General features: G+C 41.8%; 1 protein-coding gene and 1 long non-coding RNA gene across 4 annotated transcripts in view; one reads left to right on the top strand and one right to left on the bottom strand.

Annotated features, from left to right (window-relative positions):
* Positions 1-793: 793 nt before the first annotated feature.
* On the bottom strand, positions 794-1,703 carry LOC123808062. Its single transcript, XR_006783753.1, has 3 exons — positions 1,532-1,703; positions 1,223-1,435; positions 794-1,143 (listed from the first exon to the last, which is right to left on the bottom strand). It is a non-coding gene; the product is annotated as an uncharacterized LOC123808062 (long non-coding RNA).
* Positions 1,704-1,733: 30 nt separating this feature from the next.
* The window catches only part of NEDD4 (NEDD4 E3 ubiquitin protein ligase), a 119,800-nt gene continuing 108,718 nt past the window's right edge, over positions 1,734-12,815 (top strand). The window contains exons 1-2 of one of the 3 annotated variants that reach the window (XM_045822321.1): positions 1,811-1,895; positions 7,281-7,352. Coding sequence is in view for 1 of the 3 variants with exons in the window: in XM_045822320.1 (XP_045678276.1) it covers positions 1,851-1,895 (45 nt within the window). In the remaining 2 variants the exon portion in view is untranslated. Of the gene's footprint in view, positions 1,896-7,280; positions 7,353-12,815 lie in introns of all 3 variants that reach the window. The other 2 variants (XM_045822320.1, XM_045822324.1) reach the window with 2 other exon arrangements.

The following is a 12,815-nucleotide window of genomic DNA, read 5'->3' as shown; positions in this document are numbered from 1 at the left end:
AGAAAAGAGAGGTCATTATATATCAGCAGCTGCCTGCTTAATTCGCTATGAGTTGGGGTTCAGACATAAGGAATAAGAAATTATGAGTAAAGTCAATGACATTTGGAATTATCTTCAGTAGTATATTAGCTGATGCTTTATCTTACAAACCCCTGGGATTCTGGTTATTTTATTATAGGCTTTAGGGAGTGTGTATACTTCTTTTCCATTCATTAAAAATCTAAGTAGCACTAATGTAAGCAGCATTGTGCCTTGAAATAACATGAACGTCCTACTTAAATTAAAAGATGTGTATCAGAGAAAGAGGGATTAAGGGAAAGTATTATTTCTAAAATAAATGGACATACTGAATATTTTCAGACTGTTTTACTACCAACCCACTAAAAAAGCATGGGTGTGTGAGAGTTTATAAAATTCCTGACCATTATGGAATTTTTCAGTCCTGTTTATTAATTGCCACCTCTTTCCCCTACAATACAGATGACAAAATTTGTATTGTTTATCAGTAGAATTCTGATACATCATATAAATGAAGTGGACCCTACCAAACATAAAGTATGACAAAATCTCATATAATAAACTAATAATATGGCCTATAGTCTTGTTCCTACCTTTCAGGACTTTAAACTGTTTATTCTGGATTCCTTAAGGAAAGTTTCAATTAGACTTTGGAATTCTACAGCTCTGCAAATTTTTACAACTAGAAAAATGAGAAAAATGACAATATGAGTTCTCACAAGTGCTTACAATTTTCCCTGTTCTCTTTTATGGGTGCTTATTTGGTGGGCGTCCTCCTGCGATTATGGAACTATAAAACCTATTAGACGTGACTGTAAAATAAGCATAATAACTCCATAGCACAGAAGGTCCTCCTTCATTTTATTCGTCCCCCTTCTTCGCTACTTCCCAGTGGTGCTACAGGTCAAGGGTTAGCTAAGCAGGTTTAGAGCGATAAGCCTGGAGGCTGGACTTTATTGGTAGGCTTTAAAGATCGAACGTATGACAGGAAATAGCTTATGAATTGGTACAGTGTGCCATCCCTTCAGGCCTCCCCGTTTGCAGCCACGCTCAGACGGGACTTTCCTTGGAGTTCCCAAGGTCCCGCTTCCGTTGGAATCGCAGCCGTAACCCACAAGAAAGCACCTGAAAAAAAGCATCTGTTATTGTTTTTTTAAATTGATTTTTAGAGGCAGAGAAGAAGGGAGAAAGAAGGAAAAAATACCCCATCAATTTGATGTTTCACTTTATCCATTCATCGGTTGATTGGTTGCTTCCTGTGTGTGCTCGGACAGGATCTAACCGCAACCTTTGCGTATCAGGATGACGCCCCAACCAATGATGCAGCCTCGCCGGTGTGAACGCATTTGATCTTTAGCTTTTGGTGAGGTTGAGATGAAGGGCTCCCGAGCCCAGGTGTGTCTAGTCACAGGCCGAGCTGCGGGGCGGATCTCAGTGTGACTTGTTGCAGAGGAAAACCGTGGCTTAGTTTCCCAGGGGCGGGGCAGACCTTCTCCAGGCCTCCAAAGCCTACCTGGCAGAACGCCCTGGGGCTGCACGACTCCTCCAGGCGGGCCTATCCGCCACCACACCCCGGCGCGGGGGCAGAAAGTACGCCCCCACCACGCGCGCTCCCCACCTTCGGAGCCCAGGCACGCGCGCCGCCGGCCGAGGGGCAGCCAGCGGGTTCCGCCGCTCTTCCGCGACCACTAGCACCCACCGGCCGGGGGCGGCGCTGCGGCCGCCGTGGGAGCACCGCCTCCTCTTCCACCAATTCCTCCCGCCTCCTCTCTCCTCTCTTTCCCACTCCCTGGGCGGGGTGAGCGCGTCCGGTTTGCTGTAACCGTTCAGAAATGGCAACTTGCGCGGTGGAGGTTGTCGGGCTCCCGGAGGATGAGGTGCGAGGGCCGTGGGGTTGCGGGGCGGGCTCCCCATCGCGCTGCCCCTCGGTCAGACCGGAGGCAGTGGCCAGGGTGTGGGCAGTCAGCCCCCTCCTTCCTCTGCGCGACCCCGGGAACGCGCAAGGCGCGGTGGGACCCGGGGGGCGACCCGGCGCGTGAGTGCTGGAGCGGGGGCTCGCATTAGAGAGCCGCGTTTCGTTCGCAAACCTGTGGACTCCACACCCGTCTCCTCCCTGAGACGCCGCGTTCCTCCTCAGTTTCCGTAAGGAAGTGTTGCGGAAGGGGCTAGGCTGAGAGCGGCGCGAGTGAGTGCGTGTGGGGACGCACATCACCCCGCCTGCCCCTGCTGCTACCCTAGGCCAAGTGTGCTTGAGCTCCCGGAGGGGGGCTGAGTGGGGTGGTGCTTGGGGTGGGGTGGATTTCCCGGGAGCTTAGCATCCCGGTGGTTGATCAGCCTGCTCTGGCCGAGGCCCGCTATACTCAACTTTATGGACTTTGAGCTGAAGACTTCCAAGTGAATAGCGATTACGGTTTTTTTCTTTTCTTTTCTTTTCCTTTTTCATCTGCAGTCCTTTTTAACCCTCACTGTAGACGGGGATGGGGAAGCAGACACATCGATTTTCTTGTATTTAGCAACAAGTTTCAAGTGTGAAAAGTTCATGCTATGTTTCACCAGTCTATATTGATATAAGAAAATAAAGCTGAAAAAGTATAAATACGTTAAGGAACTTCCCATAACTGTTCATTTTGAAAATTAAGTTCTGTGATTTGACAAGGCAAAGCTGTTTCTTTTCAGTTAAGTAACGAGCTGGTTGTGCCTTACCTTTATTAAACATGAGCCATTTTGAAAGGATTGTTCCATTTTAAATGAAATGTGGCTCCCCTCTGTTTTTGGTGATTGTCTCAAAAATGGACATGGTTGGGAGGTGAAAAGGCTTTGTAGTCTAACAGTTTGGAGGAAAAAGACATCAAATTTAAGCATTCTTGTTGACTGACTACACTGTCACATATATCTGTTTCAAGATCCGACCCTCTTAACTGTATGTAAGTCCTTCAGCCAACTGCTTAAGTATATTCTAACAGTGTTGTAATAGTGTCTTTCTTAGTAACTTAGTATCTTTAAACTTTTTACAAAATGTGTTTTTTTACATTTCTCTTGAAGGTTCTTTGTTTATAAACAGTGGGCAATGTATTGATGCAGTTATTTGCTTGTTTTGAGAATGATTATGCAATGTGATGAAACTTTAATTTATTAGTGATTGTTACCAGAAGAGAAACAAAGAGGCAGAGGACAAATGGTGGCAATTTGGCAGTCCCTTGGGAAGAACAGTCAATATGTTGCAGCTAAAGATAATATTCAGCTAGTGTTCTGTAGAAGACATCAGAGGAAAATAATGCCCTGTTGAACCTATGATAGCTTTCTTCTTATCAGTCAGGTTTCCTTACTTGCTACAGTAGGGTGTCCAATGCAGATAACCTCAAGCTGGCATCCAAGGTAATCTGGCTGGCCTTGGACTTTTTTCCCCTGTTGTAGTTTGTTGTTGTTGTTGTTGTGCTTGTTGTGCTTGTTTGTTACTCAAAGGGGTGGCAGGGATAGTAGGCCCTGCTATTCCAGATTTCTCATCTCACCCTAGCAAAGCCCATTGAACATAGTCAGAATATTGCCATAGGTGCCATTCACTGTCTGTTCTCTCCCTCTTGGTACAGGATCAGTGTTTTCAGTGATCTGCTTCTCGCATCACCCCTCTGTCCAGCATAGATGAAACGACCTTTGGCATGTAGTGGGTGGTCATTCAACAACTGGGGCTAAAGGCGGGAAACTCCATCCTTTGAGATGAGGTTTTCCTGAACTTGCTGAAGGATTTGTACTTCTGGGAAGTGCAGTGGCATGGGGCCCACCCTGCGGGTATGGTTGTCAGTGCCATGATTCCAGTTTTCTTCCAACTCCCTCTGTACACTTTGTCCATCTTAGGAAGAGAATGAGACAGGAAGATAAAAAGACATGATGGTGAAGTATTGTCTTCCACTTCTTCCATTGTAATTTAGGTTATTCATTCAACATTTATTAGCTGTCTGTTCTGTTTCATGTAGCATACTAGGCACCAGGGATACAGAGAGAAACAACAGTCTCTGCCTGTTCTATGAGGAGCTCACAGTTTGGTGGGGGACAGAAATCACTCGTTTTCTGGGAGAGGTTGACATCTCATCACTGTCATTGGCTATTTTCTGCTTTATCACAGAAGTAAAAGAGTGTTTAGAAAAGCCTCCCCCTCACTATTATTTAAAAAGGAAAACATTCAACTATGTCATTTTGCTAAAACTCAAACTAGTCTGTTGATTAGAAGTAAGGTGGCTTTTTCTATTAAAGCCAAAAAAGAAAGATGATTCTTATTTTAAAATTGAAACTGAAACAAGGAAAAAGATGAATAGATGGAATAGAAGATAGAGACTTGTAATTTAACCAGTACATACTGAATAGCCACTTTGTGACACTGCATGAGCATGTTAGTATTGAAGCCTGCTGAAGTTTAGACCCTAATGCCTCTCACTTTTCAGTGAGTTTTAGCTCTTCTTCCACTTGTGTTTTTCAGTGAGAGGTGAAACTGGCTCCCCGTGCAGAATTTTGCCATTAAAGCATAACAAACTAAGGAAGTAGTGTCATATAATTCACACCAAACTGGCTCTGACAGTCCCTTGGGATTAACAGTAGAAACTAACTCTCATGAATCTTTGGTGAGGTAGACATGAGGATGAGAAGTTAGCATCCCATCCACCCTTGTGCTAGTGGACTTCCCTGTTATACAGAGGCTAGAAAGCTAAACACCATGTTTCTCAGACTTTCTTACACTTAGCATTCTGCAAATACATTGTGAAATGGGTTTCCTAATCAGGTGTACTTACTTGAGATTTGGAAGGTGGAAATGAAGTAGAGTACAACTCTTGTGGGGGTATTTTTGTTTGTTTGTTTTGTTGTTTTTGTTTCTTTTGCTGACAAGCATGGTCATGTAGACAATGAGTTTTTCTGCAACAGTGTTCCAGTACCTGGTACCGCTGTCTTGTGGCTATCAGTAGGAAGTTGCAAGTAGAGGTGGTAGTGGTGGTGCCTTCCTGATGTCTCCACTGGGTGTGTTCTTAGTCAACAGGACTGTGGTAGCTCCTGATTACCTACTTTTCTGACTGGGACAGAAGTGACAGTTTCCTGGGTGGGCTAGTACTGAGGTATTTTCAAGGCTTCCAGAGGCCCAGCTTACAGCCTGCCCCTCCAGCTCATCCAATGATTTTGTAAACACCTAACTCCCTGTATTGTGTGATCTCTATTTCCTGTAACTGAAAACTGACTGAAACAAGGAAAGAAAGAAGGAAGAGTTGAGAGTCTCTACTCCACAATTTGCACATATAGAAGGATGGGTGCCTTTGATGGTAACAAGATAACTAAGTATGTTCTGACACTTCTCCACCCACTGAAGAAGCGGCCTGCTCTGGCATTATACCGAGCCTGGGAACAAAGTTCCCAATCCTTTATTCACTGCACGAAAAGAGGGAGAAGCACAGTTGAAGCAGCAGCTGTGTTAGTATTTAGCTTAATCTTTCATGTATCGTTTATGCCATTACTGCATTTTTGCAACTCTTTAACTCCATCATCATCCTGGAGTTTTTTCATGGGTTTCCATGGGATGAAAGAAATGCATAAATATAGTTTATTTATAATAATTTGCTCTTTAATTATTTTAAACCAACAGAAAGTTTGGAAGTACAGCATGAAAAACTCCAAATCCTCCTCATTCAGTTTCTCCAACTGCTGACATTTACCACAATTGCCCCATAATTCTTTTTTTTTTAGGTGCCATTTTCTTGGTCTTTTTCTGAACTATTTGAGGGCAAGCTGCAGACACAATGCCTTATCACTTCTAAATACTCTAGTATGTATTTGCCTAAAACAAGAATACTTTCCTACACAACAGCCACCCAACCCTCTAAACCAGGAAATCAACATTGATACACTACCATCCAATCCACAGATCCTATTCAGTCTTTGACAAGTGTTCTGATCATTTCATTTTCCTTTCTGATCCAAGATCCCATGGAGGAGCATATGGTGCATATACTTTTCACATATTTGCAGAGTCTTATCTGTGTGAGTTCCTCAGTCTTTCTTATCCTTAATAGTTTTAAGGAGCACAGGCTGTACAACCTGTAGGATAGTCTTCAACCTGGGTCTATTTTCTGTTTCATGCCATGTGAAGGTCCTGCTTTTTTGGCAGGAATCACAGAGATGATGCTGTGTTCTCAGTGCATCACATCAAGGGGCACATGATGTTGACCAGTCCCATCATGGTCAATGATAACCTTGATCACTTGGTTATTTTGATGTCTGCCAGGTTTCATTTTTGTCATGTCACCATTTTTCCTTTATAATTGGTTAGTATATTGTGGGGACATATTCGGAGATTATGCCAGTGTCTCTCCTTCATTTGCCAGCTCACCATCCACCAGCATTAGCTTCCATTGATGACTTCCACCAGCAACAAACATCACTATTTTTTTTATTTTCATCTTTATTAATTGGCATTCTTTGTAAAAAGAGCTTTGCCTTTCTCTTCACTTATTTGTTTATTTGTGTTTATATCAGCATAGACTTATAGCATTGCACCTTATTCACTGGGTTGTAATCAATTACTGTCCTTAAATATTTTGTTGCCCAAATTATCAGAGTCTGGCCTGTGGAAAGGAGGTTCTTAGGTCATGGTGACAAATCCCCATCATTCTTTAAACACTTCATTTCTTTCTGGCAGAAGATGTTCCAGACTCGTCTTGTATTTTGCCTTGCCCAGTGCTGTCTAGAGCAGTCATTTCTCTTAGGAACACTGGTTCTATTTAATAAAAAATGTTTTTTAAAGACTAAGATATTGGTGCTCAGTGTGCTCATTGCTACTGTGTGTCATTGCTCCTCAGCCATCTCAGGAGACCCTTGAGAAGTGTGTGTTTGTACTGCATATGGGTACGTATATAAGGGTACACATAAATCTATAGTTATTTCTACATCAGTGTGTATATAGATATTTAAAAATCACTAATTTATACCAGTTGCTCCAATTCAAATCTAAAACCCCAGGGTTCTTTCTAGCCATAAGTACCTTCTCTAACAGTGAGCATTCTGACTTTCATTATCCTCATTGTATTTACTTACATGTTCAATCCATTTACTTATGTTTTTGGTGTGATTGATCTTCTAACTATGCAGACACCTCCTCTGCCCCTTGTGCACGCCACTTTCAGCTCCAGTGGGAGGACTGCCTTTGCAGCACCCTCCTCCCTTCTGTGTCCCACACCAGCGAGTACAGTACTGAACATCTCTGTACGGCACCTCTCTTGTCTCCTCAGTGCCCCATGCTGGTGAGCATGCTGACCATGCACCTTCATGAACCTACCCTCAGACCCTGAACTCTGCCTCAGGTAGGCCTGCTATCAACTCCTCTGCACCAGGAAGAGAAGATGAGGAGATTATATATATATATGTGTGTGTGTGTGTATATATATACACACACACACACACATATACATACATATATACATACATACCAGGGAGAGAGAAAGAGTGTTAGCTATTAGCAATTCACACAGGAATAGACTATAGAATCTTGGAGGTACCTTATAAATAAAGAATTTAGGGTAAGCTGGGGTAAAGAAAATGAAATGTGACTAGGTTAGAATTCTGGCCCTGTCACCTACTGAGTCCTCTGGAATGGGTATTTGACATCCTTCAGAGCAGGATATTTAAATCAGTTGACTCTCCCATCCTCTAGCTATATCTGGTATTAGGAATATTCTACAGTGCCTGGAGACATGTGAGATTGCTGATTTGAATTGCAGACCCCACTGTTTTACTGAAGTCTGTGGCAATCAGTGTTACTGACCTCTCTCCTGGAAGCTTCTGTTTACTCCAGCTCCCTTGTCATTCCTACCACCGTTTTAAGAGGATAAGTGAATGGGGAGGGTAGGAGAAGCCTGGAAGTAAATGCAGGGAGAAAGACACAGCATGAACAAATGAAAAAAGACCTTGATAAGACTTTTCTGAATGTCTTGAGGAATAAGTATGTCTGTAGTTCAATGTTATGACCTCATGGCCTGACCCAAATGTCTGGCTTCCACCAGTATAAGATGTGTTGGGGCAACGAAAAGAATAATGTGAACAGTCATGTCAGTGCATAAAGATGCTTTAATATAAACTCCTTCAGGGTAAAAGACTCAACCTAAATATAATCACAGCTACCTTTAGTTGAACACCTGCTATATGCCAGGTGCAAGGTTAGGTGTTTTCATACTTCAGTTGTAATCATACTTTAGTCATAATCATCTCATGCTTTAGCTGTAATGTTTAGTTCTCATACTTTAGCTTTAAACAGTCTTGTAAAGGTAAATAGTGTTACCCCCAACTTACAGATAGGGAATCTGTTATTGTGATTTGCTCAAGGGCTCACTCCTGATAGGGAGCAGATCTGGGACTGAAACCTGACCTCCTTAGTACCAAAGACTTGGTCTTTGCACTGTGCTGCTGGAAATAGTTTCCCAAATAAAAGAATTTAAGAGAAGAGATTCTTTCTCAGAAAGATGAAGAATGGAACACAAGTAAAACTTGTGGTTGTTTTTATGTTTTCCCTTCCATATCTTCTGTCTTTTTTTATCATTATAGCTTTTATGTGGACTTCTGAAGTCACTGAATTTTGTATTCGCTTAACAAATATTTGTCGAATACTTACTATGTGTAAGACATTTGAGTCAGGTCATCAGGTTATAATGATGAACAACAGACTTTGCTGAACTTATACTTTAGAGGGAAAGACAGACATCAAATATATAATCAACATACATGTTTTATAAATGTTATGAAGAAAAAGGAGTATAGGATGAAAGTACATAACAGAAAAGAGGAACTAATCTTGTGTGGTATGGAGGAGGGGAGAGAGTATGAGGAAAGGCTGCCAGAGTCACCTTTGAACTGAAATTGAGGATGAACAGGAGCCAGGTGAAGAGGGGGCAAAAAGCTCTCCAGGTGAATAGAACTGTGCATGGAAAAGAGGAGATGGAGAGGAGCATAAAGAAGGTTAGAGTGGTAGAGCAAGAGGGCTGGTGTTAGGAGATGATTCTGCAGAGGTGAGGAGGACAGAGCCCAGTCAGGGCACAAAGGCCGTTTATTAAGGATTTTAAACTGGATCCCAAGTGGAATGGAAGCCCACTAAATGTTCACATGGGCATGCATGCATGTTGTCATCGTCATCATCAACATCTTTTTTAAAATACTGTTTGTTCATCATGTATTTAACATTGTCTTTGCTTGTTATTTCTTCATTTCTTCTTGCATCTCTAGCTTTGCATGTGGGATGACTTTTCTTTGCCTGAAGTACATCCTCTAGAATTTCTGTTAGTGAGTGTTTGCTGGTAATAAGCTTTTCAGTTTTTGTTTTGTCTGAAAATGTTGGAAAATGCTTTCCTTTTTTTTTAGGGAGAGGTGGAGAAGGAGTAAAATTTACAGAGTAAAGTGCAAAGATCTTAAACATACAATTTGATGAACAGTAATTTTCAACATGTGTAACTGACAACCCAGTTAAGGTAGAGAATATTTCCATCACTGCTGAATATTTCCTTGGGCTCTTCTAGTCAACTCCCCTTTTCTGCTCTCAACAGGCCCCTTGTTATCACCGTGGATTAGTTTTTCCTGTTCTGGAATTCATATAAGTGGAACCATACAGTATGGACTCTTTTGTGTCTGGCTTCTTTTGTTTCACATAATGTTTTTCAAAGTCATCCATGTGGTTGTTTGTATCAGTAGCTCATTCTTTTTATTGTTGAGTAGTATTCCATAGGAACATACCAGATGTTTATCTAGTCTCCTTTGATGAACACTTTGTTTCCAGCTTTTGACCATTATGAGTAAACCTACTGTGAAATACAGGTTATCAGCTCGATGTATATCCTTTCAGAGACATTTTGTCTATAAATAAGGATATTTGTTGCTGTCACATTTAAAAATAATGTGAAGATGCTGGTGTCGCTCATTTGGTTGGAACATCACCCTGTACACCAAAAAGCTGGGTATTTGATTCCTGGTCACATACCTAGGTTGCAGGTTCAATCCCTGGTTAGATATGGGAGACAGCCAATCAATGTTTTTCACATCAATGTTTCTGTCTCTCTCCCTTTCTCTAAAATCAATAAGCATATTTAAAAAATAAAAAAATAAAAGTAAGTGAAGATGTAAAGTAATGATTAGCTGTTCTTTTTCAGAAATTATGTGGTACTAATTGAATAAATGAAATTCTAGTTTCCTAAGCGGGGAATGCTCCTGCAACTGAATTAACCACAGCACTTCCCTTTCTTACCCTCATGCTCTTTACCTGTGGCTCTCAACTTCAGTATCCATCAGAATCACCTGCAGAGTTTGTTAAAACATGGGGTGCTGGCCCCACCACAGTGTCTGATTCACTCAGTGCAAGGTCTGAAAACTTATGTTTCTGATAAATACCCGTATGATGTTCATACTGCTGGTCCAGGGAATACACTTTTTTAAAAAATATATTTTATTGATTATGCTATTATAGTTGTCCCATTTACCCCCTTCACTCCCCTCCACCCTGTACACCCTCTCCCACCCACATTTCCCCCCATTTAGTTCATGTCCATCATAAGTTCTTTAGCTTCTACATTTCTCATACTGTTCTTACCCTCTCCCTGTCTATTTTCTACCTACCATCTATGCTACTTATTCTCTGTCCCTTTTTCCCCTCTCTCCTCTTCCCACTCCCCTGTTGCTAACCCTCCATGTGATCTCCATTTCTGTGGTTCTGTTGCTGTTCTAGTTGTTTGCTTAGTTTCTTTTGGTTTTGCTTTAGGTGTGGTTGTTAATTGTGAGTTTGCTGTCCTTTTACTATACATGTTTTTTTTTTATCTTCTTTTTCTTAGATAAGTCCCTTTAACATTTCCTATAATAAGGGCTTGGTGATGATGAACTCCTTTAACATGACCTTGCCTGAGAAGCACTTTATCTGCCCTTCCATTCTAAATGAAAGCTTTGCTGGATAGAGCAATCTGGGATATAGGTCCTTGTCTTTCATGACTTGGAATACTTCTTTCTAGCCCCTTCTTGCCTATAAGGTCTCTTTTGAGAAATCAGCTGACAGTCTGATGGGAACTCCTTTGTAGGTAACTGTCCCCTTATCTCTTGCTGCTTCTAGGATTCTCTCCTTCATTTTCACTTGGCTAATGTAATTATGATGTGCCTTGGTGTGTTTCTTCTTGGGTCCAACTGCTTTGGGACTCTCTGAGCTTCCTGGACTTCCGGGAAGTCTATTTCCTTTGCCAGAATGGGGAAGTTCTCCTTTATTATTTGTTCAAATACATTTTCAATCTGTTGCTCTACCTCTTCCCCTTCTGGTACCCCTATAATTTGAATGTTGGGACATTTAAAGATGTCCTGGAGGTTCCTAAGCTTCTCCTTATTTTTTGAATTCTTATTTCTCCATTCTTTCCTGTTTGGTTGTTTCTTTTTTCCTTCTGGTCCACTCTATTGTTTTGAGTCCCAGTTTCCTTCCCATCACTATTGGTTCCCTGTGCATTTTCCTTCATTTCTTTTATGGTAACCTGCATTTTTTCATCTAATTTGCGACCAAAATCAGCCAATTCTGTGAGCTTCCTGATCACCAGTGTTTTGAACTGTGCATCTGATAGGTTAGCTATTTCTTGGTCACTCAAAAGGATGAGTTCTGGGGCACTGATTTGTTCTTCTGTTTGAGCCATCTCTCACTCTCTCTTTTTTTTTTGGTCTGGTTGCTCCTGTTACGGTGAGGGGTGGGACTTTAGGTGTTCACCAGGGCTGGGCACCCCAGTCGCTAGATTGTGATGTTGTATGTGGGGGCGGGGCTGAGAGGGAACAATGGCGGTTGCTCCGTTCTCCTTGGGACCTCAGTCCCTTCTCTGGGATCCTGGGTTGCACGCTCTGCCCTGCTCCACAATTGCCACCTCACTGGGTCTGCCAGCTGCTGCTTGCATACTCAGGGTCCACCCACTGCGATCTTGCGTGCCCCAGATGCAACTGAGCAGCCAATGCTCCCAGTTGCTTATGTGCCCAACTTTCTCTGCTCTCTGCGCAGCGACCCACGCCTGGCTGCTCATCTCCGCCCCTCCTACCTGTCTGGATGAACAGATCTATTTCAACTTCTTGGCTGTCAGACTTCCATTCAGATAAATTTTCTGTCAGTTCTGGATGTTATTCTGCCTCTAAATTGTTATTGTTCCAATCTTGGTTGTGCATGGAGGTACAGTGCATCAACCTATGCCTCCATCTTGGCTGGAAGTCCAGGGAATACACTTTGAGAACCATGGCTCTCTCGTGAGTCTAGAGATTCTGAGTAGCCTGGTTTATTGTGGTTATTACCGCTAAAACTCCTGAGGAGCATTGACCATGTGTAGCAATTATTGTCTGTAGCAATCATGTACTCTGCCTTTACTAGGATGGTCTTGACTTTATGTATTTTTCAATAAAGGTGATTTAGCATTTATATTTTTGTAAAATATTTCAAGTAAATTTACACACCAGAGGAAGAAAACTACTGTCAGTCCATAGGTTCCAATTTTTACTTTGGAAAATATGCTCACCATAATTTACATAGCATATGTTGCCCCCCCAAAAAAAGTAAAAAAACAAAAAAAACAAAAACACATCCTTCCTTCCTACTGTAGTAATTTTTTGTTAAATAAATATTCAATATTTATATTAAATTACTATGTAAGTACAGCAATATTCACATCTGAACTATTGTACCATATTTATAGTTATGTATTGTGCACTTTTTTGCTTTAGTTTTTTGTATACCTATCACAAATGAAATTGCAACATGATAGGATTTTAAAACCACTCAGAGT

Source organism: Phyllostomus hastatus, unplaced genomic scaffold (genome assembly GCF_019186645.2).
Source record: "Phyllostomus hastatus isolate PE091 unplaced genomic scaffold, TTU_PhHast_1.1 phas_scaffold_501, whole genome shotgun sequence".
Lineage (NCBI taxonomy): Eukaryota > Metazoa > Chordata > Mammalia > Chiroptera > Phyllostomidae > Phyllostomus > Phyllostomus hastatus.
This window is presented reverse-complemented; position numbering and strand designations above follow the sequence as displayed.